Consider the following 19,591-nt stretch of genomic DNA (forward strand, 5'->3'; position numbering starts at 1 on the left):
GTGTACGTTGAGCAGTCAGTATAAAAAAGTTGACTCAAATCTTATGAAATAACTATAATTCCATTGAAATTACCATAATACCCTCCATCAACAAAGGAAAGATGTATAAAGAGGTGCTTGATTTTTAATAATAATAATAATAGATTCATCATTATAGATACAATTTTGAGTATAAAATTTGTCTTATTGGATATTATGCTTTGTAAATTTTAATACATATTGACTAAAGTTAAAAATGATACATGTTGTTAGCTAATCTTGGTTTTGCTTGAGCAAGAAGGGGTAAGGTACAAAAATGATCAACCTTCGATGACTCGAGTAAGTCATTAGATGATGAATTTGGTGGTAAACTCCAAGTAAATCCTTGGAGAAGTCTAGCAAGTAACATTGTAGTAATGGTTGAACCAAGTTTCACAGCTGGACAACCTCTTCTTCCAATACTAAATGACAATAGACGTAATTTTGAATCAGTGAGAACTACTTCACCGTCATCTTTCTTTTTCTTTTTGAGGTGACGTTCTGGCTTGAACTTCAATGGATTCTTCCAAACTCTGGGATTTCGGCCAAGTCCAAGTCGACTTAATAACACTATGCTTCCTTTAGGGATGAAGTGCTTTTCACCGATGATGGTATCAGAAACAGATACATGAGGAACATTAAAAGGCGATATTGGATGGAGTCGAAATGCCTCTTTTATGCAGGCCTTGATATAATTTAGCCTTGGTAAATCTGATTCTTGAACCAATCTATTCATCCCAACAACATCATCGAGTTCTTTTATGGCTTTTTGCATTAACTTTGGTTGATTCAACATTTCTGCTAGTGTCCATTCAACTGCATTTGAGGGATTATCCACTGTTGCCAGCATGAGTTCCTGTGCATAAAATATTTGTTGCAAGCAATCAACAGCACTTTCTGATTAGATGAGCATTAATTCCAAGTAATATTTTTCAAATTTCAAAATTCAAATTAATGTTAAAGATTAGGGTAGGTAGAAGGGAACGAGAATGTAGTATTTTTCTATAAATATAGATAGTCTATTTAATATTTATGGGTCTGAATTATAATTCATTGCCTATTTGGCAAATTTTTTGGAGATCAAGAGTCCTTAAATAGATAGTTAAAAGTACTTGGTCAAATGTTTAAGAAAAATAGTAACTATTTTAAAGTAGTAATATAATATGAGAAATTGTTTTTCAAAAGCTAGTTTTTTTTTTTTAATTAGAGCCTTTTGGCAAAATACAAATTGACAAAAAAAGACTTTTCAAATTGATAAGTCAAAATAAAAATGACTATCCTCAAATAGTACTCTGACAAAAAAACACTTTTTAATAACTTTGACCTAAATAATTTTCAATGATCACACAAGACAACACAACATAGTTTAGGAGTAACTGAAAAAATGTATTAACTTACAAGCACTTGTGCTTTAATCTCTTTAGCATTCATCAATGGATTTCCATTGTCATCTTTGAGCATGATAAAAACATCAAGAATGTCTTGTTCCAAATTTTTGTAGCCATCTTTCCATATTTGAATCCTATGATCAACTTCAATATCAATTTGTTTTGTTGCTATGTCATAAGCTTTCTTAATAATTGCTTTGTGACCATCTAAATCAAACATACTTAACCATGGTAAGTAATCTGATATCCCAAAACAATGAAGATATTTAAGTAGTGTAAAAAGTGCATCAACTTGTTGTTCATCTTCTTCTCTACTTGCAAATAATGATCTCTTGTTGTAAACCATATTTCTTATAGCATTCCCACAATAACATCTTGTCACTTTCCTCAAATTTATAAATTGTTGGTTGATGCATTGCTTGTAAACAAACTCAACAAGGTCATCAATGGCTTCGTCCCTTTTAGGACGAAGCCATTGCAATGAGGATGGTGATAAGACATGAGAAGCAAGAATTTTCCTCATTTTCATCCATTGATCACCAATGGGGAGAAAAACAGAAGTTAAGTAGTTATTACTAATAAGCTTCGCGGACATACAAATAGGCCTAGATGAAAAAACGGAGTCTTGAATCTTCAAGAACTCGCAAGCAAGCTCAGGAGAAGTTACAGGAATTACATGAACATTGCCAACATAAATGCAAGCAATTTCAGTGTTCATTTCCTCCATAGTTTTGTGAATCCAATAAACAAAGGATGACTTATTCTTTGTGAAGATTTGAGGAAGGATTCCAATTATAGGCCATGATTTTGGACATGGAGGAAATGATTTATTGTTTCTTACCAATTTACTATTCCATTTACTAAGAATAGTAGAAATGATAATTTTCCATAGAGTAGTATTGTTATTGGATTTTGAGAAAGTTGAGAGGACGTTGTAGATTACCATAGCTTTGTAATGTTGGAAAATAATTAGATATAATAATATAACTATTTATTTAGCTAAAATAGTAGCATTGAGAATAACTACTATACTATTTTAAGTAATGTAATATAATTTAATAAAATAAAAAAAGTCAAAGAAGTTAGTTGTGGGGAAAATGAGATAAAAAAAAGTCAAAGAAATTAATTATATTTATTAATTAAGAGAAGAGAGAAGAGGTAGCAAGAAGGTGTTTGGTAATTGTTTTCTTATGATATTTTTATGAATGGTAATGTCCTTATATAGGCCAAAATATGAGTTAAATTCTTGACAAGTGTTAGGGCACGTGTCATTAAAAACTTGTACACTTGACACCTATTTTCCACTTGTAAATTAGCTTCATAAAAACATATTTGAAGACTTTTTAAACATATTTAGAGTTATATAAGAATTTACGTCGCATAATACACATTAGACGTCAAGTAAGATACAAAATTGTAGGGTGTCATGTAGAATGAATGTATTTATTTATTTAATTTAATACAGGTATTAATGTCTTCTTATATACACCTAAAGTTAAAGGTCATAGCGCTGAAACCAAATTAAGAGTCATCTTTATGTTTTATGTCACTGGTTATTAAAGCTAAAATGATGTCATATGACCACATTTATGTCCTTTCAACTGTGAATGTGAACAAGTTGATACTTCAACTTGTATAAAATTGAACAAATAAACACACATGTCCTATACGACATTTTACATGACATTTTTATCCTACATTTGATATAAATTTGTATTAAAGTTATATTAAAATTTTATAAATATAAACAATAATTATAATATCTATCAAATTCAATATTACACATTACTATAACTTCGATATTTACAATATAAGCTAATTTAAATATTACTAAAATATTTCAAATTCACGTATAATACTTGTAACATATTTGTGCTAATAATGCTTTAGTTATATATTCATCACATGCGTCAGAATAAGCCTATAATGTGTATAATACATTGAATTCAAAATGTATTCTATTGTTGTTTATTATTTTCACTTATTAACGGTACTAAAGTTAAAAATATTAGTCATATATTCAAAATACGCATTGAAACATGCCTATAATATATATTATATATTGAATTCAACAATATTATAATTGTTGTTTTTCTCTAATAATAGTGTTAAAAGTATATTATTGTATTAAAAATATTTTAGTTATATGTTCACGATATATGCATTGAAAATGCATTGAGAGTATAATCTATATTTATTTCTTTTATTAATGATGTCCTTTTTTTTCAAAATAAACATTAAAATAATTGAAATTAAAAAAAATAAAGAAAAAATAGCCGAAGAAGAGAGAAAGAAAATGTCTGAAAAAAAGACAAGAATGAAAACGAGAGAAAAGAGAAAGAAAAAGAAAATGGGAGAAAAAATGACCGAAGAAAGGACAAAAATGAAAGAGAGAAAATAGAAGAAAATAAAAAGAGAGAGAAAAAAATGACTAAAGAAAATACAAGAATGGGAAAAGAGAAAATAATAGAAGAAAAGAAAATGTCCGAAGAAAAGACAAGAATGAAAGAGAAAGAAAAAGAAAATGTCTGAAGAAAAAACAAATTTAATTATTTTTCTAATATGAATTTAATAATATATATTGTAAAACTAAAATAAAATAATATAAAAAATGATAGCAATAAAAATCAAGATACGAGCTTTTCTTATTCTTTCGAGTATTCAATTATACACAATATGAACCATTGGATACTCAATAATATTGTGTTAAAATAATTTAAATAATAGAATTGATAAAACGAACTATTAATTACATATTAAATAATAAAAAAGATTAAAATTAGGTTATACAATTTAAGATTTCTTTCCACATTATATCATCTTCAATCATTATAACTTTGAAATCCCAATATCATATTTACTTCATCTAAATCTTTCATATCAAAATTAATAGACAAAAACAATTTGATACTTTTCACAATATTTTAAACTCATACCAAATATAAGCATGTCATTCACATATGTCTACCATTTTCCCAATAGTAACACACAAATTTTTCTGGAGTGTATGTCATTCATAGTTGAACTTTAGTTCAATGTGTTACAGCCACTAGTCATAAGAACTATGCACTATACAAGTAATATATCAAGTGGATTTACTACTTGAAATATAGTTCAGCAAGTTTCTTGAGAGTTTCGAAAACGCTTGTGAATGGGTTGAATTGAACAGGGCGTCTCAACTCTAAATCAGGAAATTGGTTGTTTAGAGCTTGTTGCATTCCGGACATGGACATCATTGCTGATAGCTGACTGGTAGTCTTTACCTCACAGTCTTGTGGAGTGTCATTGATTTTGCTTGGATCATATCCGAAACTTGCTAAGTAGTTCTTGTACCTGTCGATAAATTCTGGTCCTGGATTAGGCGTCCTCGAGTATATCTGATTTGAGGAGAGAAAAAAGGCATAATCAGTTAGTCAGTCGGATAAATCATGTACTATAAGTAAATTCCAGCAATTTTGAGAGTTGTAATTGATGTTTCTTCTTGTGTAATGTTCAAGTGAATTAGATATAGATTTATGCTGTGTTATAACCTATATCATGCCAAGTTTCTTTTATAATCACAAATGCCTCTTCCAGCATTCTTACAACAATACTAGACATTCAAACACTCAAAGGCGGAACCAGGATTTGAACATTACAGGTTCGAGTTTGGGATCATACCATAAATATTTGATTTGTTGGATCTGATATCTATCATCTGTACTTATTTAGTGCACATCTTAACATATATACAGGGTACGAGCCAAATCTACTGGGTTTGGATGAACCCATATATGAACAGTACACTAGATCCGCTCCTGCAAGCACTAACATCAACAAAAGTATTCAACAATCCTAGTTCACATCATATATCCGTAATTACAAAATGTATCTACAATGTACCCCTTTTACTTAAGCTGTAGGCTATGCTAATGCTATCTAAAACATCCTCACATACTAAGTCTTGATACTTAGAAAATGGACCCGATATTAGGTCTGAGGGGAGTGTCTGTATCCATGCCTTCGTACAAAGGAAAAGTTTTTTTTTCTAATTTGCTCAAGTAAAGAAATGGATCTCGAGCCTAACTCAACGACAAAAACTAGCTCAAGAGGTGAGGATTGCCCGGGCCATATAAAGAGACCATGTATCCCATAATTGACGGATGTGGGACTTCTTTAACAGCTCCCTATTATGGTATTGCTTAGTTGGGATATTTCATTAATTTAAAGGTGTGACAGCAATAAACATTTGATATGTAAGAAACCCACCCACATTTTGTACAGTACTAAAAGTCACACTGGTTTAAACTGAAAGAATTAATTACCTGAACGAAGCTTTTATCTTTAGCTCCAGAAACCAGTGCGAAGTTATCATAATCAGTTGCAATTACATCATAAGGCTCCTTAGGGATGAACGGCAGTGTAGGAAACCTAAGGTAACACTTCTCCCTAATCATTTCTTGCCTTTCTAGATCAGTCTCGTCTTTCTCCTTATCCTCCTCATTAAGGCATTGAACCCTTCCCCTTATGCCTGTGATGTAGCCATCAGGTCCTCCATGAACGCAAAATGTGTCTACTTGGATAGCAGGTGCATTCATATCAACAGTGTAAATGCCCTGAAATAATTTGGAATAAAGACAGATTATGCCAAAAAAGACATCTTCAAGTATATGTGTCCGAGAGTCAAGTAACCCAAAATATCTTCAAAAGACAGAAAACAGAAGGCGTGATTTTTCAGGTGTTAACATTCTCAACATTCAACCTGTGTGCAATGACAATCTTCTTGACCTTGTCCAGCAAATCCACGTTTAAGGGAAGCTACTTCGAACCATCTTCCAGAATACCTGATTGGATCAAAGTCTTTCGCTGTCATGCCTCGCATCATCATCAGCTTTCCACCATCATTTCCCTTCTCCAAAGGAAGTGTTGGCATGCTGTCCGCGACATTTGCAAGTTGAAATACACTGTTGTAATGAGGGAGGTCTGCTGCAAAAGCCTACCAATAGAAAGAAGATACGCTTGAAAGTTTAACAAAATTTCTGAAATTTTTTCTTTAAGTTAATTCGTACAGAATGCATTCCCAAAAGTCATGAAAGCATCATTCCGGACCTTCAGCTTTCACAACTATTCTATCAAATCAACCAAATACATATGTGCAGTACCACTTTTGCCTCTGGAATTAGGAGAGAAAATATAGTAAGGATACTAACCATGCTACTTTGAGAGAGAAATAGGATTGATGCCGCAAGACCAGAAATGACATGTTTAACCTCAACCTTACCAAATATTGGACATTCAGTGCAGCAGGAAGACACCACTTTCACAGACAACCCCCTACAAGGACCGACGAAAAATCCTCATTACATGAAGAATGGGAATGTTTTGGAAGGAAAAAAGAATCTTTGAGAAAACATCAGCCACATAAAATATAATACGTAAACTAAGCTGGATGCATTACACTGCTTGGACAGTTTAGGTTATCTATTGCTGCAGGAAAGAAAAGTAAACAAGCAATGTCTTTTGTCAGACTACACCTCAAACACACCAAAAGGTATCAGACAAGGAAATATCCTATTGGATGTACTTCCTATTCAGAGGTGTAATTCCAATTAAAGGAGGAATTTTCGTGTACTGAAATAGGACTAATTTCCACGGGTACCTACTCCTCCACCAGGACAGGTACCGGATAGCTCTTTCCACTAGGGAAGAATCAGCTAGTATATTTGTCTAAGATGAATTTGAACTTGAGACCTCATGGTTCTCAACCCACTTCATTGACCAGTAGGCACATGACCATGGGTACTTGTATGATGATCAAGCAACTTTCAATATTCCTTTTGACTCTAAGAAGACCTCATTATGATAAATTATTGCTATTAATACACTTGAGATTTGAGAATGTAATCTAATGGCCATTCTCGTGTCATCCTTACTAGTTAGCCAATCAGATAATGGGATTGACTAAATGGACAAATAATATTTACTTAGAAAGTGGCTGATATAGGAAGACTTAGATTGTTCGTTAAGAAGAATATGCATTTTTCCAAGTATTAACATTGATTAGCAGATGAGCTATTCACTCATTTCGTATGCATCCCGATGTCCACAAAATGGTATCAAAAGAAACAACAAAATTTATACTTTGAGAAACTAATAAAAATAAAAGGTTGTTGTTTAGTATCAGAGTTTAAATGGAGAAACATGATCAGGTTTGGGATTTATATAATCGACTCCAACTTGGTTGAGACTGAGGCTTATATGGGTAGCTAAAAGTGCTTATTTTATCAAAGTTAGGTATTTGATATCGACTTTAGGCAAAAATAAGTGTTTGAGTAGTAGCTTACACAAACAACTATTCAAACATCAAGCAAAACTGATTAATCAAACACAAATTGCTATACTTTTTTTGGGAAAGCACTTCTCCAAACAAGAACATTTTATATACTTGGTCAAAAAGACTATTAATTATTGTAAACCTAAATAAAAAAGTTCAAACTGACTCACTAAAATCTGACATTCTTCCCTTGGTTATGGCATTTTAGCTTAAAGATTTGGAATTGCAGCTTTCATTTTCATTGGTCTGGTTTTAGTACAATTTTTATTTAATTCTGAACAATCACAACCATAAAGGGTACTATTTTTAACAGATCACAGCAGTACAATTTAGAGAATATAATTGTTGAGATTTGAGAATATAAGCAAAAAAAAAAGAGTGAGATTATACCTGGGTTTTGACGGATATTGTGATTGAACCAAAATTGGAGGTGATTGTTGGGCCACCAAATTGTAGCAAACCATTGTGTTCTTACTTCACATCAGCTGTAAGCCAATTATTAAAACACTTTTCTGCCAATTGTTAGCATGTAACAAAAAAAAAATGTTACCGCTCCCTTTTTCTCCGTTTACTATATTAAAAATAATTGTCTAATAATATTTATTAATTTTTAAAAAATTAAAAGGTAATTTTGATTTATTTTTTTTAAAAATTAAAAACATCCCAAAGTGTGATATAATTTAACGTCTTATTTGATGTCATTTGAAAAGTTAAAATTAAAAAAATTGCAAAAAAAGAAAGAGATATCTTCTTAAAAAATAAGGTATATAAATTTAAACTAAAGTTACTGAAGCATACAATTAAAAAGCATTTGGTACATATATCTTTTGACAACTCTTTCATTTTAAATTTTCGAGTAACATATTTAAAATCACAATAAATAATAGTATTTTGATTTATTTAACGTATTTAATTTACGATTGTAAAAATTAAAAGATTATTTTATTATAAATATTTATATATATTTTTAATATGGAAAGGTCTACTAAAATGTGGTAGGGAAGTTCCTCTGTGTTCTTGCACCCAAAAGTAAACAAAACGGAAAAGTTGTCCGCCGTCAACGAAAATATTTTCAGGTAAATTTTTTCATTAAATCTGTTCCTTGTTAGGATAATAATAAGGATAAATATGACATTTTTAATCCTAATATATTTTTCTGCTTCTTGAGTCAATAGCCTTGCATTGAGTTTGGAATATTTTGATGTTACCTTTGAGTTTTTTTTTGTCAAATAAATTTAAGATATAATTTGTATATTTGTCACTTTTTTAGCTGTTTATCAACTTCTTAAGATTGTCTGTTAATTAGAATTTATCTATTCTAATATGTTCTTTTGCGCAAGAAACTAGATTCGATGAAACTCAATAACTTTACTTCGAACAGTGTATTTGAATGAAGAAGTTTATTGAATATGTATTCAAGTATTTGATTTAGAACCTGGACATTGTTCTTATATTCCGAACTCATAGAGTTAAAATTTTGGTTCCACCTCAGCACAAGATGGTCCTTGTGCAAAGGAGGATCCATAGTCAAATATTGGTAGATTTCTAATGAACTTTTTAATTACTCCCTTCTTCTCAATTTTGTATGAGTTAGTTCGTTTTGATGCGGAGTTTTAAGATAAAAGAAAGGGTTTTTGAAACTTATGGTCTAAAATAAGTCAGTGCCAAGAAATCATTTCATTAAGGATAAAATGGACACGTTAAAATTAAATTGTTACTAAATGTAGACATTCTTTTCGGGAGTGGTTAAAAAGGAAAGTAAATCATATAAAGTGGGACAAGAGGGAGTAATACATTTACAAGGTATGCTTGAAAGTTACTTCGTTCACGTGAACCATTGCTCCTGTCTCTACACTATGGACTACTTGCTTGTAAGAAGTTATGTTGTTACATTGTTTTCCTTGGTGTAATGGGAATGGGGGAGGTTTTGGGATTAACTGAGAGGGAGATATTGCGAGTTTGAATCATGATGTTTACTCTACTTTATATATTCATGCGTTATCTAGTGTGTTTCGAAAGGGAAAAACAAAGAAACTGTGTTAGATGATGAGAACGTGTAAGGTTTTTATGAGGTGATTGTGTTTGCAGGCTTTACCTCCTGAACTACTTGCAGCAAGCAGAGTTTCTCTCGTTATTGATTGTTACAGCGGATAATGGCTGTTTGTGGTTCAAGAACTTCTCATATTGGCCATTTTGTTGGTAAGATGGCTGCTAGGCGCCTGCATTATGCATTGGCGGTAAATAATAGTAGCGTCTCTTATAGCAATAGGAGCATTGAGAATGTTAGAAAAGCCAACATTAGTTTGAGAAATAAAGGCCAACCTCACAACTTCATGTTATCTCAATATTTTAAAACTAGTGTTGCAAAGAGGAAGGGACATGAAGGATTTGGATTAGAAGGTTTTCGCGTTTTATCACTTGCACGTTTCTCTTCTGGAACTACTGCTCCCAGCAGCCTGTCTTCTGATAATACTAAGGAAAAGGAACAGACTGCAGATACTGTTGATTCTTCTGAGGGAAAGATACACCTGAAGCTGAATTCGGGATCATTTTATCTGCCTCATCCTGCGAAAGCAAAAACTGGTGGAGAGGATGCTCATTTCATTTATGATCCTGCACAAGCTATAGGTGTAGCTGATGGGGTCGGTGGATGGGCTGATCTTGGTATTGATGCAGGGGAATATGCCCGTGAATTAATGTCTAACTGTATGTCTGTGATACAAGAGGAACCTAAGGATTCCGTAGACCTTATTAGGGTCCTGGAGAAAGCTTACATGAGAACAAAAGCAAAAGGTTCTTCAACTGCTTGTATCGTTGCACTCACTGATGAAGATCTTTATGCCGTTAATTTAGGAGACAGTGGATTTATGTTGGTTAGGCATGGATCTGCTATATTCAAATCCCCTGTACAACAGCACGGTTTTAATTTTCCCTATCAACTGGAAGGCAGCACTGCTGGTGATTCACCTAGCTTGGCCCAAGCATTTAAAATTACAGTAGCTCCAGGAGATGTCTTAGTCGTTGGTACAGATGGGCTTTTTGACAATTTATATGATGCAGATATCACGGAAGTTGTGATTCATGCTGTGGAAGCTGGCTTTGGGCCACAAATGACAGCTAAAAAGATAGCAGCATTGGCACAGCAAAGAGCAATGGACACAACTAAGCCGTCACCTTTCTCTGATGCAGCCAAAGAGGCCGGATTTGAGTACCAAGGGGGGAAACTTGATGACATAACTGTAGTTGTTTCTTATGTAACTAACAATGCCAATCCATTGGCAAATTGAGCCACAAACTTTAATGTTTTTGAAGTAGGACTGTGACTAGCAATTCGCCTAGTGATGCCTCCTTGATCCGTCAAGTGTTTTAGTTAATAGATTTACAGTACGGAGGCATGTCTATATGTTGTATACGATGACCTAATTGATACATTGTTCTTGTTGACATTGATGGATACAAAGACACTGTTCTTTGAAAGTAATGTTTCTGTCTGTAGTTCTGTTTTGTAAGCCAAGTGGGCTTTGTTATGATTTCTAAAAAGCCATAGTTTATAAAAAAAAAAAATAGTAGAAAAAGAATTTAAACGACCAGCGGTATTTCTGTTATTTTAGTTTATCTCGAGATAACTAATCCTGATACTATTGTCCCACCCTTTGGTAGGGTCGTAGGAATACCTTATCCCGGAACTAACTAATTAGTGCTGCTGAAATCATAGGAGGGTGATGTCTGTGAATAAGGTTGGAGAATTGAAATAATGAATGATATTAGTATTATATTATTCCTGGATAACAAATGTCATCCACCACATACATCATCTTCATCTTTATTGGATCACAGAGACCTGTGTATTTTCTACTTTTTCTCAGGAAGTTTCTCTAACAACTCCGGAATGACATCGAAGAGATCACCCACGAGTCCATAATCAGCAACCTGCAGTTCAATGAAAGCAACGTTTTCAATATGGATTCCATATGTCAACTTCTAGAGCGGGACGACTTAACTCTCATACCATGTAAGATGGCATTTGAGGCTAACTTAATCCCAAAATGTAGGTCATGAAGGGAGAAGTTGCTTGCATCCCTATAAGGAGACACCAATCTGCTCACTAACCAACGTGGGACTCTAACTCACTCTAACATAAATAACTAGGTGAGATGAGGGTTATTAATTTCCATTTCTAGCTGAGGTAAAATTGGATGGCATGTGACATGCCGCATGTTCACTACGTCAACTTCTTAAGTTGCTCCAAAATTTCAAAGAAATATGTTCTGTTTTACTTCCTGATAACTGATAATAAATAAATTATTTTACTTATCGGAAATGTAATTGATAAATCAGAACTCCATCAAAAGTAAACCAATGAGTTTGTGTCTCCATCACCCTCCCTCTTGATTATGTGAATTAACATAAGAGCGAGAAAAGGACATGAGAGAGAATAGAAAGATTGACCCTTACCTGGAATATGGGGGCATCTGCATCTTTATTTACAGCAACAATGATCTTGGAATCTCTCATGCCTGCTATGTGTTGAATTGCACCAGAAACACCAAATGCCATATACAATTCTGGGGCAACAATTTTCCCAGTTTGGCCAACCTAAAATAGAGAAGGAAAAACAAAAACTACATTCAAAAAAACTGACAAACATGAAAAATGGCAGGGCTGCATTATAGTTCCAGTTTCTTGAAAACAAAATTTCAGAGAGACAGACACTACTACTTCAATACCATTTCAAGTATTTTACTTCACAATTTTTTTGTGTCTGACTTGTTATACCATAGATATAACTTGCTTAGATGAAAGAAAAGATATTACAGGTAACAGGTTACTACAGTTTACGTAAGTGAAAATCCATTCAACTTTTCTGAAGGCAAGTAACTGAGTCACCTGAAGCAACAAGTATGTCTAGTCTTACCTGGAGATCGTTGGGAACAAATCCAGCATCCACTGCAGCACGAGTGGCACCAACTGCAGAACAGAGGTAATCCAGTTTAATGATCAAATCAAAGCAGATTGAAATCAGAATTATGCAAGTTATTGCTAAGAATTTGAAATATGTTAAGGAGAGATTGATAAAGGATAAAGAAGTAGCAGAAAAAAGCACAAGGTGAATACAGCAGAAGTCACGGGAGAGGGAAAACCTGCGGCACCGATTTTCTCTGCAAGCTTATCTATCATTTTGAAGTTCTCAGCACTCTTTACACCTCGTCCACCAGTTACTACAATACGTGCATTTCCAAGATCTGGGCGCTCCGAAATTTGCGCGGAAAGCTTTACATATGTCGACTTAGCAACTGACTCATCTGTAAAAAAAGCTACCTCATTTTAGGTTCTAACCAACTGACGTTTATTTACAAAAGATGCAAACAACTGACGTTTATCGACAAGATTGGCATAAAGAGACACATCTGGTTATCCACGGGAGATATGGGTTCATATCACAACTGACTGACCTTCATCCAAGGTTGAAAGATCAACTTGATCTATTGACGCAGCATTAGATTTCAAATCAGCTGTTTCTGAAGCAACAGGAAAAGATGTAGCTCTAATGCTCAACATACATGGGCTGGAACCTGTGTAACGAACAGTGGAAAGAGCATTTCCTGCATATATTGGCCTGTCACATTAAAGATGATCCAATTAAAACCAACACAGCTTACACTGGAGCTGAGAAGACAAAACGAATGACGCAGTCACTGTAAGAAAAGATCTCATTTTGTAGCAGGATGCATTATAGTGGTTAAAAAAAAATAGTAAACACTGTAGTTCTACGATTTCCAAAATAACTCTATGAAGAAGTTAGCAACTTTACAGCTAACAGAATTCCAGAAATAATCATCCCTGGACGATATTGCCATATAACAACTAGTTTTACACAAACGTACAATTTTTAAAGACCCAAAGTACATTCTTCATGTCATAAAACAAACATGATATAAAATGGTCATAGTCACGAAACAAGATGTAATAATAACATGTATATCAGACCTAATAACAGGAAACTTACCATTTAACATAGCGCTAACTAATGCCAATGTCTCAATATTACAAATCACACATGACAGGAAATAGTTTAGGAAAATCGCTTGAAAAAAGTGTTCACTATCTACAAGAACATCTCAATCCATTGTAGTGTTCTCCGGATAAGGTTACCACTAAAAAATCACCTAATAAAGAGGTTTGATCCAGAAATCTTTGTGACATCAGTAATTGGAGAAATATCCAGAAGAGCTGCTGCACGCGGTAATATATTTTTCCCAAATGAACCTGATGCAGCAATTATGTGTGAATAGCCACCACTCTGCTGAACAAGATGGACTAATTTGGCCCATGGTTCAGCCAAAGGGTATGTAAATTTGTCAGAATCAGCAATAAGGACCTAAAGAAGAAATAAAAAACAATAAGAAAATAGTGAGTTTCATTCGCTCCAGCATCTTTTTCTCTTGTGTGCTGACTGCTTTATCTATTCTAAATGCTAGTTACAGATTATTTGTCTCAAAATGCTAAGTGCAGAATGCTTGAATTAAGTTAATTTCAAATTGTCAACTAGCATGTCACATCACATGGAAGCATTGGAATGAAAATCATAAAATCTTTGAACAAAGACTCATAACAGGTAGCGTGCTTGGTCCTCACAATAGCTTAATTGAAGATGAAGAGGAAAGGAGCAGCATTGTATTGTCAGCATGAGCTATGGACTACTTTTCCTGTTAATAGACACACATTCATATGATATCTGTGTATCTTATGTGGAGAAAATCCAAACAAATAGGTTCTATACCACTTTCTCCAAAAGTGATAATATTGTGAGTAAGAGTTAACAGGTATACTTTGGATACTCTTGACAAGATCACCTATCATCGTTCCTGGATTTTGTTCTATGGCTTGCTTGCCAAAGTTCAGCACTCAGTTGAAAATGGCATTTCCAAGAATTTTAGTACAAGAAGACAGAGAAAAAGCAATATCATCCTCTCTTTTCTCCTCCTCGGAAGATCATTCTCTCTCTGTAACGAAGTGAACATTGTAAATGTGTTTTACACAATCACTTAAGTATGTCAATAGAATACAACTACTCTTTTTCACACTGAACTAGGGATGTCCTAGCCAAGATGTTACTGAAAAGCGAGCAAACTAAATTGCAAAACCAGTAGGAGCATAAGGTTAGTATTCCGTGGGAAACATGGTGAAACAAAACAGTCCAGCATCCAAAGAGGAGTTACCTGAGAAACGGAAGGGTGGGATGAAGCAGCATGTTCCGCAGCTTCCTTCAGGGAATGACCAGATCCGGCAAGTAGCAACGATATCGAATTGTCCCCACCTAAGGATTTTGCAGCCTCCACAGCACTTAATGATGAGTTTTTGATTAATCCTCCTTCATGTTCAGCTAAAACCAATGTACTAAGCTACACATACAATACAGCATAGGTGTACCTTTAAGCACAATCATTTGAGAATAACTTATATTGTGCAAAGAAGCAGAATTCTTCTATTATAAAATTCAAGCTCAAACTTGTATACATGGATTCAGGCTATATGATTATCAAACACAGAGACTATTCAGAGATTCTCCTTTGTCCTCCTTAAACAAGAACATTCGAAAACACCTATTCTCAATTCATGTGAATCTTTAGAAACTAGAGATATCACAAAGCAAGCCTATATAATCAAACCATTGCACCAGAAACAGTAAGGGTTAAGGTCGTACATCCTACCCTCCCCAGATCCTACTTGTGGGATTACACTAGGCATTTTGTTGTTGCATCATATCCCTTTAACTTCCTCATTTACTCGAAAGACAATTCCTGACCCACTTGCATTTGATTTAATGCTTAGCCTAGTATTCTGATAAAACTCACTTGGGTAAACTGCAATTAAGCTGTACAAGAACAATACAGAATATTTTGCTGCAGTAATATAAGGAACGGACGAAGAGAAGTAAGATTAAAGTTGAAGAACGTATTTGTTCAGCTCTTAATTAAGCTATTGATTCGAGAAAATAATCCCCTTCCTATTCTATCTTCCAATAATCAACACAAACAAGTGCAACATACGTTTGTTCTTGTTCTTCCCAATTTCAGAAGATTCATCAAGTACCAACTATTCTGTTTATTCCTTTACACACTAAAACCACCATGTCTGAGCTAAAGCATTCAACCTAAATCACTTGTCCCAACTACCTTTTTATGGGTTCCAGATTCTAAATAAATAAAAAAAGTTAATTGGATTCTTAAACATAAGCTATTGGATTCTACCAAACCCGTCATCGGAATGATAGCTCCGGCCGATTCCTCGGAGCCCTTATCAAGCATATAAATGCAGAAAAGCAAATTGAAATTACCTTTTCGACTTGTTCACACTATTTCAGATGAGTGAAAATAAAATTTGAAAAGCGTAAGAACAACAGGGACTTACAGATCGAAAAGGGGTTATCCGTGAAGTATTAGAGAGTTTTCTGAATAAGGAGAGCATCGTTCCAATGGCCATATCCAGTTCGCTCGCTTCAACTTGTGGTATTTTGGGTCAAAAATGTCAGTCCTTATGGAGTATTAAAGATTATTACTACTAATATAAATTAATAATGGCGTCTGCCGTGTCTGTATATATCTCTTCAGCGTGGCGTCTCTATCTTTCTCACACCAAAACCTATCAATTGATTGCTCTTCTTCCTCCCAGCAACTCCATTATCGTCTACTCTCTCTCAATTAGAAACCTTCTTTATTCCATAACATTGATTAGTAGGTCGGGATTATCAAATATTATTACTTTGTAAATATACTTATAAAATTATGCGGTTAAATAAATTTATATAAGTTAATTAATTATTTATCATACGTATAATTTGCTATACTTATCACTTACAATTAGTATTATACATTAATTACGTGATTGACTTCGAATTTGTATAACTAGTTATATTTGTATATGTATAATTCACCATAACATACAATTACATATATGTAATATATAATTATCTAATCGATATATAATATATATACAATTCACCTCGCTCCCCTCTCTCGCTTGCATCTCTCCTCCTTCTCTCAATCTCGCTCGCCTATCTATCTCTCTCATAATTTCGCTTGCCATATATACAAATGCATATGTATAATATACAATTATCTAACCGATATACATATACAATTCGTCTCTCTACCACTTTCTGGCCTCTGTCCTCCCTCTCTCAATCTTGCTTGTCATATATACAAATGCATATACAATCACTTATCTCCCACTCTCTGACCTCTCTCGCTCGCCTCTCTCTTCCCTCTCTCAATCTCGCTCGTCTCACTCCTCCCTCTCCTAATCTCGCTCGCCATATATACAAAATACATATGTATAATATACAATTATCTAAACGATATACATATGCAATTCACCTTTCTCCCACTTTTTTCCCTCTCTCTCTCTCCTCTCTCCTCTCTCGCCCAGTCTCGCTCGCATCTCTCCTCCATATAACATGTATCTACGAATTGTAATTATCAAACTATAATTATGGAGAATAATTAGGCTATTTTTAAGTGGTTATATTTGAAAGTTTCCCTTAATCTATAAAGAAGTATTTTCGAGATTTAATAAATGTTAATTATATTGTTATGGGATGAAGTCTTGATTAAAATTTTGTTACTGCAATAGCCCTATTAGATTATCCAACTGAAAATAATATATGTTTAGAGGTTCAAAATTTAGAAGAAATTGTGAATAATATCGAGAAAAAATAATGTTGATGATGAAGTTAAAGATGATAAGATATCTTTGAACTAGATACCATAGGGAAGCACTTATCGCGTTTATAAGTCTTCACAATTTTTTGGTACAGTTAAGAATACAATAATGTAATTTCTGCATGATGAGACAAGTTAGAAATGAGCTTTGTGGATCAAAATGGAGAGGTTGCACTTTTGGATTTTACTAGAGTTTTTTAAGAGGGTGGTAGCAAATTTGAGGTTTTGGTTTTGTAGAATAAATATACCTTCGAACTATTGTAAATGATATATAGATATTTTTTGTCATACTTTTGGGACATTAATATTTCCGTCGTCTAAAAACTAGAGCATATATATTATTTATACTAATGACATACACGTGTCATAATCTTATCCACTGATCGACTTTTATTAAATATCATATCGACAGATAAGATTGTGTTTCATGTCTCTATTCAGTTTTCCGTTAAAGTGAAGGATATATGTGCTCTAGTTTTGAACGATGAGGACATCAATGTCCCAAAAATATGACGAAAGATATCTGCATATCATTTACAATAATACAGAATATATTTGTTCCACAAAACCAAAACCTCAAATTTGCTAACACCATCTTAAAAACTCTAGTAAAATCTAAAAGTGCAACTCCTCCTCCATTTTGATTCACAAAACTCATTTCTACGGGGTTGTATTTTCACTAGCCATGATTAAGGAAAAAAATAGATTCTTTTAACTAAAATAAAATAGTGTAACATTCTGAATGTGATAAGTAAAATGGCAAAATAATTAATATCTTTGCTAATATATAAATTTTTATAAATGCAAAAGTTGAAAAACCATCCCTAAATTAAAAGCACGTAAGGTAAATTAATATGTTTGAACAAAAAAATAATTGACTCCCAAAATAGTACCTACTAAAAAAATATTCATATTTGTGCATTATGATTTTGTCTTGTTTAATCCTTCAACATTAAACATTAATTTTTTTCTTATAAAAAAGATATATTAGTTAAGAGAACCAAATATATAGACTATATACATCCTGAGAAAACTTGATCAAGAATTATATATAAGGACGGATTTAAAGAAAAATGTTATATTCATTACCTAATAAGTATAACCAAATAAAAAGCTTTATTTGTAAAAATAATAGAAGTGACTTGATGTATGTTCAATGTACTATTTTGTTATAAATTTAGTTGTATGTTTTTTAAGACTTTGAAAAGTATAACATATCGTGAGTTCAATGGCTTCTTCGGAGCTTCCACACGATTTAGCTTTTGAGATATTTACTCAAACATCCTTAGAAACTCTTCATGCAAAGTTATTATCGTAGAACGAACAATATTTCAGGTTATTTCTTTCAAGGTCTAAAAAACTCCAAATACATTTCGGAATATGTTTCAATGGATGGATGTTCAGGAAAAGAATCATTTTCACATTTGCCTATTGAAACCTTGAAAATGAAAGATAGATTATTATTCGATAGCAACATGAAAATTGAGGCATTCTTCAAGGCAAGGAATTTTGTGTTGCATGAGACCAACAAGGAACAATAATTATAGGTACTACATTTGCAAACCTATTACTCAACAATCGAAAGTGTTACCTAATCCAAAACTAAGGTATTTGACTGTAAAAGTTACATAAATTATATGTATTCATATATAATAATTTTTCTTTACTTCATTTCATTTGTAGAAGTTAATTATATATCCTTACATTTTAATGTTTGTTTAAATATAGGAATTTGGGATTTGGCAATTATTTTTGTGAAATTTTCGACTCCAATACTAATGCATGGAGACAAGCAAATATAATCTCACTTTCTGAAGATGTGTGTTTGAAATATCATCATCAACCTATCAATGCAAGTGGTTTACTTTATCTTCTTACAAACTTATGATCAAGTATTAGTCTTAAACTACGATGGAGAAGAGGCATATCCAAGATTTAATCTTCCAAACCAAGTATCCCAAAATAAAGATTATAAAGATAAAAAACTAATTTCATATGATCGAAAAGGCAAGTTAAGATTTATTTGTTTGTCTCCAAGTGAAACTCTAGAGCTTTGGTGCATTGAGAATACTATAAATCATGTTTGGAGGAAGAAACAAGAAGTTGAGACTGAAAACATCAAGAAGGTGATGAATTATCTCAATTTATTG

General features: G+C 33.1%; 4 protein-coding genes across 4 annotated transcripts; 1 reads left to right on the plus strand and 3 right to left on the minus strand.

Annotated features, from left to right (window-relative positions):
* Positions 1–163: 163 nt before the first annotated feature.
* LOC101253063 (tryptophan N-monooxygenase CYP79A68-like) lies at positions 164–3,749 on the minus strand. Its single transcript, XM_004251976.5, has 2 exons — positions 1,417–3,749; positions 164–874 (listed from the first exon to the last, which is right to left on the minus strand). Exons 1-2 carry the CDS (start codon positions 2,350–2,352, stop codon positions 230–232), a joined length of 1,581 nt encoding a protein of 526 aa, XP_004252024.1. The 5' UTR covers positions 2,353–3,749; the 3' UTR covers positions 164–229.
* A 639-nt stretch (positions 3,750–4,388) lies between these two features.
* On the minus strand, positions 4,389–8,311 carry LOC101260607 (chloroplastic lipocalin). Its single transcript, XM_004251425.5, has 5 exons — positions 8,110–8,311; positions 6,596–6,719; positions 6,148–6,381; positions 5,711–6,001; positions 4,389–4,783 (listed from the first exon to the last, which is right to left on the minus strand). The coding sequence occupies exons 1-5, from the start codon at positions 8,181–8,183 to the stop codon at positions 4,505–4,507; spliced, it is 1,002 nt and encodes a 333-aa protein (XP_004251473.1). The 5' UTR covers positions 8,184–8,311; the 3' UTR covers positions 4,389–4,504.
* A 360-nt stretch (positions 8,312–8,671) lies between these two features.
* Positions 8,672–11,196, plus strand: LOC101260900 (probable protein phosphatase 2C 55). Its single transcript, XM_004251426.4, has 2 exons — positions 8,672–8,795; positions 9,808–11,196. The coding sequence occupies exon 2, from the start codon at positions 9,873–9,875 to the stop codon at positions 11,004–11,006; it is 1,134 nt and encodes a 377-aa protein (XP_004251474.1). The 5' UTR covers positions 8,672–8,795; positions 9,808–9,872; the 3' UTR covers positions 11,007–11,196.
* A 261-nt stretch (positions 11,197–11,457) lies between these two features.
* LOC101261196 (electron transfer flavoprotein subunit alpha, mitochondrial) lies at positions 11,458–16,470 on the minus strand. The gene is made up of 8 exons (XM_004251427.5): positions 16,132–16,470; positions 14,940–15,122; positions 13,887–14,098; positions 13,173–13,336; positions 12,861–13,022; positions 12,635–12,687; positions 12,175–12,315; positions 11,458–11,649 (listed from the first exon to the last, which is right to left on the minus strand). The coding sequence occupies exons 1-8, from the start codon at positions 16,201–16,203 to the stop codon at positions 11,572–11,574; spliced, it is 1,065 nt and encodes a 354-aa protein (XP_004251475.1). The 5' UTR covers positions 16,204–16,470; the 3' UTR covers positions 11,458–11,571.
* Positions 16,471–19,591: the final 3,121 nt, after the last annotated feature.

Source organism: Solanum lycopersicum, chromosome 12 (assembly GCF_036512215.1).
Source record: "Solanum lycopersicum chromosome 12, SLM_r2.1".
Classification (NCBI taxonomy): domain Eukaryota; kingdom Viridiplantae; phylum Streptophyta; class Magnoliopsida; order Solanales; family Solanaceae; genus Solanum; species Solanum lycopersicum.